Raw genomic sequence first — 10,057 nt, forward strand, 5'->3', positions numbered from 1 at the left:
ATGAGTGTGCCTCTGATATATGCCTTATCGGCAGATCATGAGGTAGTGCTAGTGATATCTGAGGTGTGTGGTGCCTTTTTTTATAGTTTTTTTTAGATCAACATGAAGGGAACAACACCTGTCTTAGCAAAATGTTTGCGGTTGGCAGCCCTGACAACTGTGGAATTATTAAGTCACACTTACCTAAACTGCCAAACCAGATTGTTAAATTGTAAAATATTGATCCATAGTGTTGCAACAGTGTTTATCTATTGTTTTTTGTTTTTGCCAGGACCAGGAAAAACAGCATGCCTTGATAGGAATCACTGTAGAATATGCAATGGCACTCATGTCAAAACTGGATGGGATCAACAGACATTCATTCAATAATTTCAGCTTACGTGTGGGTAAGTTGCAAAAAGCTTGTTTTTGAAAAAAAAAAAAAACCTCTAGAAAATAATAGCCATTATTTTGGTATTCATCTGAAACCTTCATTCAACCAAGCCCTTGGAATTGGCTGAATCCCTTACCAAATCCTGAATTTGGTGCATACATAGAAATTAAACATTTTTTCCATATCAAAATATCTGTAGGTTAAAAGATTGTTAATCCATAAAAAAAATCGAACCGGATTTCCAGTCAGCAATATATGTCTCTCTACATTTCTAGTATAAAGCAATGGTTAACTCTTCTGCCATGCAGCTCTTGGATCCTAGATTCCATTCTAGCCAGGACACAATCTGCAAGGAGTTTGTGTGTTCTGCCCATGCGTCCATAGGTTTATACTAAGTGTAGTCAATTATATTTGGATTGTATAATACTATAGTGATTGTGACTGGGACCCTAGATTATGAGATCCACTTAGGCAGGGACCGATGTGAATCATGTCTAATTTCTGTAAAGCAAGTGCTATATATCTACCCTGTATAAAGAATAATAATAATTTTTAGAAACATTAATGAGCCCTATATTTCATGATACCTTGCTAATAACTATGAACATTTAGAATTTAATGGTTTTTCCATATATACATAGTCATTGGGTGGTTCTAAATATATGATTTGGTTTCTATTTACTCAGGGATAAACCATGGACCTGTAATTGCTGGAGTAATTGGAGCAAAGAAGCCCCAGTATGATATCTGGGGTAATACTGTGAATGTGGCCAGTCGAATGGAGAGTACAGGGGAACTTGGAAAGATTCAGGTAAACTACAGCTCTGAGTTGCCATGTAATGAGAATTTGAATTAATTACCAAACAGCCTTGTATCATGACTTTTATATTCTATAAATACTGTATATTGTAAGTCCATCCCTAAGCCCAGGAAACTGACAGAAGCACAGGTCATGTGCTGTGAATCAGCAGAAAAAAAGATGGGAAGCTTCTGTGGGCATCTTCAGAGGCGCAGAGGTGTGTGGTTGCCTTGGTGTGTCACAGAACCCCAAAACATAATGTACAGTGTTTCTAGTTTACTACTTTGTCATGCTTTAATTGTTCTTTAATGTGGAATTTTTCAGTGTATTAAGGTAAATAAACCTTCTCTGTGTAATATTGTAGTTTTTTTTAAATCTTGTAAAAAAATATAAAATTACCGAGAACATTTATAGTACACTAAACTGAGATGACTAAATACAAGTTTAAGGTGGAATTATTGCGAAACTTAAAAGGAAACTTAACAGGAGTTGGAGTCAGATTTTGACAGTTAGGTCTAATATAAACTTGGAGAGATGCTCTCTTACTTCTGCTTAAAACATGTATTGTTCACCTTTGACAATTTTGGTTTTCATTTTTTATTATTTGTTATGCATGATTTATTTAGCTTTTTATTCTGCAGCTCTCCAGTTTTCAATTTCAGCAATCTGGTTGCTAGGGTCCGAATTATCCTAGCAACCATGCATTGACACTGAAATATGAATAGGAGAGGACATGAATAGAAAGATGAGTAATAAAAATTTGCAATAACATTACATTTGTAGCCTTACGGAGCATTTGTTTTAGATGGGGTCCGAGGCAGAAGAAAATAATTTAATTTAAAAACCTATAAAAAATAAATAATGAAGACCAATTGAAAAGTTGATTAGAATTGGCAATTCTATAACATACTAAAAGTTAACATAAGGTGAACCGCCCATTTAAGAGGAAAATTTACATAACATACAGTGGTAAAATGTAGCATTAAATGTGCTGTGTGTAAATGCAACTGTTTATTGAAACTCCAGGCTGCATGAGTAATAAAAAAGATTTTTAAGCATATTTCAGATTTAAATTTTCACTAGTTTTTACTTTCTATCACATTTACAATTTTTCTTCAGGTAACAGAAGAAACCTGCCAGATATTGGAAGGATTGGGATATTCCTGTGAGTGCAGAGGATTTATTAATGTCAAAGGAAAAGGAGAATTAAGGACATATTTTGTTTGTACAGACATGGCCAAATCTCAAAGCATCGGAATGAACTAACACCGGTCTCCTTTTTTTATTTGCTGCCTAGCTCTACATGGAGTAGACATTGCTATGCATCTTGGAAAACCTTCTAATTCCTTCTTAATTCTTAAGAAGAGTATTCTTAGATAGTGAGCTTGTGCTGTTCCACAGACTTGGACTGAGATTGTGGCATTGATTTACTTTGAGTAATTTTTTTCTTTTACCAAGCAGACAGTATTTTGTTAAACTAATGACACTCTGTTGTACAGAGTGGAGTTTTAACAAGGAAAATTTTTAGAATTTTTTTAAAAATGCAAATCCAGCAATATCTGGAGAATTACAAATAAAAATGATTGTGTGGCCACAGTGAGACACAGGCACGGAGGTGTAAGATTAACCCTCATTGTAGATTATTGAGGTTATGTAATAAAAGGCACTGGGGCTCATTTATCAACACTGGGCAAATCTGCCCATGGGCAGTTATCCATAGCAACCAAGCAGTAATTAGCTTTTTAAAGACAGCTGCAAGTAGAACAATGAATGCAACAATCTAATTGGTTGCCATGGGTTATTGTCCATGGGCAAAATTGCTAAATGACCCCCCACTAAGTTTGACCAGGGACAGTAACCAATAGCTGACTACACCTGTTTAAATGCAAGACTCTTATTGGTTGTCATGATTTGCTGCACCTGGGCAAACTTATATTCTATTATATTACATTATGCCTTATATATCAAGTGTGTGCCTTTAACTATGGTGTAGATTAAATCAAGTAAACACTTGAAACAGAATTAAAACACTTTACTGCTACGATTATACAAAACAGTGACCGGAAAATGTTGGCCTGTATAGCATATGCATTGATAAATATAAAAAAATATATTTTTTAGTCATATTCTCATTATTCAGAAAGGGTTTTTTGTTTGTTCTTTTTTTCAATATTTGCGGTATTGATCCATACCATCAGGTGTGCTTTTTTAACTAGAAAGTTGTTGTTTTTCTTTTCTAATCATCTATTTTAATTATTTAAAGTGGCTTTTACAAAATATAATAGGTAAAATGTGTTTTAGAAGTGTTTCCTAACTTCCATCCCAATTAAAATTGTTATAAAGAAATGACATCTAACTTTGTATACAGCTTTAGGTCTAATGGCGTATAAAAGGCCTAAGGTTGTTTCCGCAAACCTTTTAAGGGTTATTTATGAAAGGTTGAATGTTGAGTTTTTTATACCTCGAATGAACTCACAACTGGAATGGTTTCTTATTTAAGAAAAAAACTTGATTCTGCGAGTTCGAGTTGCAAAACACGAAAGCTTAAAAAATTTTAGTTTTCTGTGAAAAAAACTCGAATTGCTCAAATTGATCCAGTTTTCAGGCAAAACCGTCCAAAAAGAATCTCGAACATCGTGCAGGCTATTAACATCCTCAAATAGTTCAAGGGACCTCTGCCATTGACTCCTACATGACCCCGACAAGTTTCCAGGGTAGGTTTATAATAGATCTCGGGAAAAAAATAGTTTTTAAAAAAAAAAAAAACTAGTGATGTTTTCAAATTTATCGATGCATTGAAAAATTATAACTACAGTAAAATATTGAGGTATTCAAATTAGACAAAAACCTCTAAAATTACACAGATTGAAATTTTGATAAATAAGCCATCTAATGTTCGTAATGTACAAATTCTTGAATACAGTGGGGGCCTTTGATCATACAAAAGACCTACCAGAAAATCTAGAACAGACATTGTTAAACATACAAAGCAGAGCTGCAACAAAAAAACATAACTTGTGCCTTAAATACATTTTTTTTAAAAAGAGAAAGTCAATGTTTTTTTTTATTTTATTTGATCTTTTTAATGCCTTTCGCCTCTATGCATAAATGCATTTTTTTGCATTGACACCTACAGGCATCTTTCTGTGTGTACTCATATGTGTTCAGATCTGAGCAGCAGATCTGCAGCAGTTTTTTTACAATGCATTTTTTAAAAGCAACATGTTGCATGGTTTTGCATTTGACACAAGCTCTTAATACAATTATTGTGTTTATATGTATTTTGCTGTACTCAACATGCGTTTTTTATAGGGATGCACCGAATCCACTATTTTGGATTCGGCCGAACCCCACGAATCCTTTGCGAAAGATTCGGCCGAATACCGATCCGAATCCTAATTTGCATATTTGCTTCCTTGTTTTGTGACAAAAAGACGCGTGATTTCCCTCCCCATCCCTAATTTGCATATGCAAATTAGGCGTAGGGTTCGGCCGAATCCTGCTGAAAAAGGCCGAATCCCAAACCGAATACTGGATTCAGTGCATCCCTAGTTTTTTGACACTCTAAAAATGCCAGAGTGTAACACCATTCAGCAGATATACATATACATACAGCCTATGATGATAAAATCATAGAAAGATTATTGCAGGACAACAAACAGCACACAGAAATAAATACTCCATACAAAGTGGTGTGTTAAGAACAGTTTATTACATAAAATGCCGGTGATTAACTAAAACTCCCTCTCTCCTAATTATAATAAACAGGGATGGAAAGTCCTGCAGGTTGATCACAATATTATATCTAAAGCTCATACTGGTCATGCTGGTTCATGACTCCAGAGGGAACACCTACATCTTTATCACCTGTGTTCTTTAAAGCTAAAATCATTTTGAAATAATGTTATTTGTTTTTAATATTTTATTATAATAATGTCTTCATGAATTTGTTTTCAGCTGTGCTTGTATTAGAATTTCTAAATACTCTTCATCTTCTCTACTGCATCCACCTTCTCCTCAGGATTACAGAGGAATTATCATGAAAACAAATATTTAATATAAGCTTCATCCCATCGGAAAAAAAGAAACTCTTAATATACACAGTTTAAAGTTCTGTGCCATTTTATTTTTCAAATAAACAAGTCGGTCTTTGCAATCCTTTTCTCCGCAATTTGTCTTGCTTTCTTTAAATACAGGATCAGCATTGGTCAACCTTTTTTTTTTTTTTTGATTGACAGCTTAAATATATCAGTGATGTGTGCAAATCTGGTCAGTTGAATCTGGAGCACTCCCTCTTCCAGCTGTTGAAATAATAGGGGTGGGACCTGGGTACTCTGTGCTGGAGGAGGGAGTATTTCAGCTGATGCGGCACCTGTGCTGCTTGCTTTTGCAGAATGACAGGGTTTGGTACTGGAGCGTGAAGTCATACAAAGGTAGCTGGACCCCAGAAAGGGAGCAAATAATCTTCCCAAAAGAAAGGGGAGAGAAATACAATGTCATTTCACAGAAAGCTTATTTAGAGTTAAAGAGTGAATGACAAACCAACATCTTATTTTTAACCAAGGTTGTCCTGGCCTATCATAACCAACTTTTTAATTGGTATTTATTTTTTGCAAGTTTTTGAATGCTATGCTGCCTTCTTCTGCCTCTTTCAAATGAGGGTAACTAACAAAAACAATTCAAAATCCATTTTAAAAAATTGCTAATTGTCAGTCTACATCATGCTAAAAGTTTTAAAGGTGAACAAGGCATTTTAAAGGACAAGGAAAGGGACAATCACTGATGCCAATGTGTTAGGCACCCCTAGTGAATATATTATGACCTGCATGGGTGCACTTCCTATCACACTCCTCTGCTTTGTGTAACTTCTGCCTCAACTGTCCTGGACATGCAGATGCATAGTAGAGTAAAGGTTGGTACTTAAACTTTAAAGTCACAAATTATACTCTACTGCTTATGCACACCATTGGGAAACAGTGCATAGAAGCACCAGGGTTCAGTGAAACAATAGGTTATAGCCCAAACAGTTGAAAACAGCCCCCACATTATTTATTTTCCAGTTCCTATTACACATTGAGATAGTAGTATCATGGCATCTGCCAGATGGCGAATTGCCATTTATCACTCGAGCCCAAGGACAGTGACATTTACACCACTCCAGCCGACCACTCCAGCACACAGTAGGATTTTTTTAATGGGATTTTTGTACAATATGTGAAATTAAACAGGTTGGCTTGTGACTGTAAATATACAAGGAAACATGTTTACATTTATTTAGATAATGTTCAGTAAAGTGTTTGGACTTGCAGTCATTTATTTTCTTCTTAAAAGATATTTAAAAGAAACTGCAATTAATTGCACATAATAACAAAGTGAAGGATTTGGCACATTTGTGTATGTGATTTTGGTAACAACTGAATCTTTGTAGATGCTTACCCCATTTTAACTAGTCAATAATCTGAACCATTTTAGTTATAAATTTAACCAGCTTTCTGTAAACGAACACATTTCAAAAGTCTAGATACACCCATAGCGTATTTATTGAAGGCCAAAAAGACAATTCTTAACTAGTCTATAGAAAGGTCATCTGTATTTTTTCAGAAAGCTATAAGAATTTGTTTAATGCTCAGATAACTGATACTTTATACATTCTGTTCTATTTCTAATGTCATTCTTTTGGCCTAACTGTTATAAAGAAATAAACATACACACACCTATATTATTAAAACAAACAACACAATGCCTAAATGTATTTATCCCCTTAGAAGTTCACATTTTATAGCAAATGGAATCACAGTGGATTTTTTTCTGATCAACAGAAATAGATATATTCTATGTCAGAGTGAAAAGAGATCTCTGAAAACTGATTTAAATTAATTACAATAAAAACACAATAACGGATTACAGAGTATGCACCCCATCAATGCAGTTTTTTGTAGATGCCCCTTTGGCAGCAATTAAAGAAGGAAAGTCCTCTTACACTTGGTGGTGCCAAAATTTAGGCACCCCCAAGTGATCGTATTTACTTAACTGACATCTGGGCCGGTGCACCTACCAGGAAAAACTTCACCGGCCCGGGTTATTCCAGCGTGCACCACAAAGCGATTCTTTCTTTTGGCGCCTCCAAAGTAGAGTGAAGAGCCGAAATTTAATGAAAAAAGACGGCTATTTTTTATTCTACTGCACATGTGTCTGCCCAGGAAATGTGAAAAAAGAAGCAGGAAGACTACAGAGCGATTGCTTTGTGGTGCTTGCTGTAATAAACCCGGGCTTGTGCAGTTTTCTCATGATGCGATCGCATTTACTTACCTGACACCCCGGGCTGGTGCACCAATCATGAGAAAACTGCACCAGTGATCACTTGGGGGTGCCTAACTTTTGGCACCCCCCCAAGTAAAAATGACTTTACTTCTCCTTGAGTCTGTATGGATAGGTTTCTGTTATCTTTGTAAAACTGGTTCCTTGAATTTTTCTCATTGGAAAACAGCTCGTACTCAATCCAACATAACAATGTAGAATGGGGACTGTGAGGGAATAGTCATTGAAAAAGGCTGGTAAAAAATTCTCTTTTGGATTTTTGTCTGGGCTCTGACATTAACGTTGCTGTTTTAAGGCATTCTTGTGGTTTGCAAGAAATGTGACAAATCTGCACATTAGGTTTTTCTCCAGGATTTTACTATTTTTTTTTACACTTCCTCCACCCTCACAAGCTTGCCTACTGCAAAGAAACATCCACAAAGCATGGCAGTGTGCTAATTTGATAGAATTGTTGGACACTGGCTTTCATTTTACCACTCTCCCATAATAATGTAACTGGTGAAGTACCCAGGGCATCATTTGTTGTATGCATATCCCTGAAGCTTTACACCTTCAAAGTTGTCCTATTGTCTCCCTCACAAGTCTCCTCCTTGCATGGTCACTCACTATTGAGTGACAGCCTGTTCTTGGCAGATTTACATTCAATGACTGATTTAATTGTACACAAAGGGTTTTTCAGCATATTTCCACTATAATCACACAGGGTTCCCAATTTTGAACCCCCAATAAATAGGATTTTTGTTGAAGAAAAAAAAAAAGTGTACTGTGACAGAAACAAATTGGTTGCAATTATCAAAATCCCTTTTAGATACCTTTTCTTTAGCTCTGTCGTTTTTAGATTGTTCACCAGGACGTTTTTCAATTGCTTTCCATTTTATTATTTTTTCCAAAATTGAAGTTTTAAGTTTAATGTTCCTATATTTGGTGTTTGTCTGGCAGCTCAGTGATCCAGGTGCATATTCTGAACTATTACAATTTGCTATATTGTTAATTCATTTCTCAGCAAATAACTATCAATTACAACAGCTGCCTTTAAAGGGGTTGTTCAGCTTTGAGTTAACTTTTAATATGATATATATATAGAGTGATCTCCTGAGCCAATTTGCAATTGATTCTGCCTTTTTTAATGTGTTTGTTCAAAATAGAGAGCAGCGAAATAACTCAATCTGGTTGCTAGGGTCCAAATTACCCTAGCAACCATGCACAGATTTAAATAGGAGAGGCACTAAATAGAAAGATTGGTAATAAAAAGTAGCAACAAAAATGTGTTGCCTTACAGAGAATGTTTTTTAAGGGTCAGTGTAAGCTGGAAAGAATCAGGCAGCAAATTAATTAGATGCTTAGAATTGACCATTCTATAACATACTAAAAGTTAACTTAAAGGTGAAACAAAATGCTTCAGCTAGCAATGAGTGAATCTGACCTGTTTTAATTCACCCAAATATTTCAATAAAAGCATTGTATAGATATGAATTTTATATAAAGCCTAATTACCACTGTAGCGAATAGGCTGCGGAGAGCCCTGGTTCACTGGTGTTCTGAACCATGTATAATGACAAATGTGCAGATAATGTCCCATTGGGGGCCAAATTAGCACCTTGTGGGCATGGGATAGTGGCATGACAGGAGGTAAATGGGCTCAGAACCCAGATATATACATGGAGTTATATAGGTTTAGTTATATAAAGTATACCTCCATGGTATTCTATAGTTTTAAAAGCACCTCAGGTGCCATCAGGTAGAAAACCCGCGAAAATAGGTTATGTATAGAACCCCCCCTCATAGCACCGGTGTCAGCGAAGCCTGGGGATAGCTTCAGGAGAAGTTCCCAACCCACGAATTATCACGAAAAAAAAAAAAAAGTCACAACCAATTATATGGTTCATAATAAATGTATTCATTAATGGCGGATGTTTAAAATGATAATTTGCTCCAGCTGCCTCTGCCATGGCGGGACATATATACATTGAATAGCAAGCTCTGGAATTGTACAGAGCTGGGCTTGGTTATTACTGTTAATTTAAGCAGCGAATGTTAATGGAGTAATTTACAGATGCTGTTTAATAAACTTTGGCTGTGGCGTTTCTCCACACAAACCAAGGTGTTTACGTTAAAGTGTTCATGCCTACTGATCCCATCCAAGGGAAAGTGATGCTTTGTGGTTTATAATGTTAGAGAGAAAATTGCCAGTTCTTAATGCAGCATAAATTATCGTGTGTCCTATTTTGTAACATTTAGGACAGGGGTCCGCAAACTTTTTACACAGGGGGCCACTTCATGGTTCATTAGACTGTTGAGGGGCCGGACTTGGCCCCATTGCGTCACGTCACTGTGTCCCCTTCTTCCAGTTTTCATTTAACTCTTACCAATGGAAGCCACTGCTCTCCTCAGAGCAGTCCTTATGGACCATTATGGAAGTACCTATTTAAGGTGCTCATACCAAGACCATCATTATGGGGCCCTTAAATACAATAATTTGTTTTGTTTGATTTACTTGGGCCCCAAAGAAAGAGCTTTTTCAAGGCCACAGGTCGTCACAGAGTTGAACTGAGGGGTACCAGAGAAAA

At 36.0% G+C, this 10,057-nt stretch overlaps 1 protein-coding gene across 6 annotated transcripts in view; it reads left to right on the forward strand.

Annotated features, from left to right (window-relative positions):
• adcy7.L (adenylate cyclase 7 L homeolog) overlaps positions 1-3,942 on the forward strand; it is a 155,422-nt gene extending 151,480 nt beyond the window's left edge. For all 6 annotated transcript variants that reach the window (XM_018257789.2, XM_041590126.1, XM_018257790.2 and 3 more), the window contains 3 exons: positions 272-386; positions 1,060-1,184; positions 2,292-3,942. In XM_018257789.2, coding sequence (XP_018113278.1) covers positions 272-386; positions 1,060-1,184; positions 2,292-2,438 — 387 coding nt within the window. In that variant the 3' untranslated portion in view covers positions 2,439-3,942. The remainder of the gene's footprint in view (positions 1-271; positions 387-1,059; positions 1,185-2,291) is intronic.
• The last annotated feature ends 6,115 nt before the right edge of the window (positions 3,943-10,057 follow it).

Source organism: Xenopus laevis, chromosome 4L (genome assembly GCF_017654675.1).
Source record: "Xenopus laevis strain J_2021 chromosome 4L, Xenopus_laevis_v10.1, whole genome shotgun sequence".
In the NCBI taxonomy this organism is placed as follows: domain Eukaryota; kingdom Metazoa; phylum Chordata; class Amphibia; order Anura; family Pipidae; genus Xenopus; species Xenopus laevis.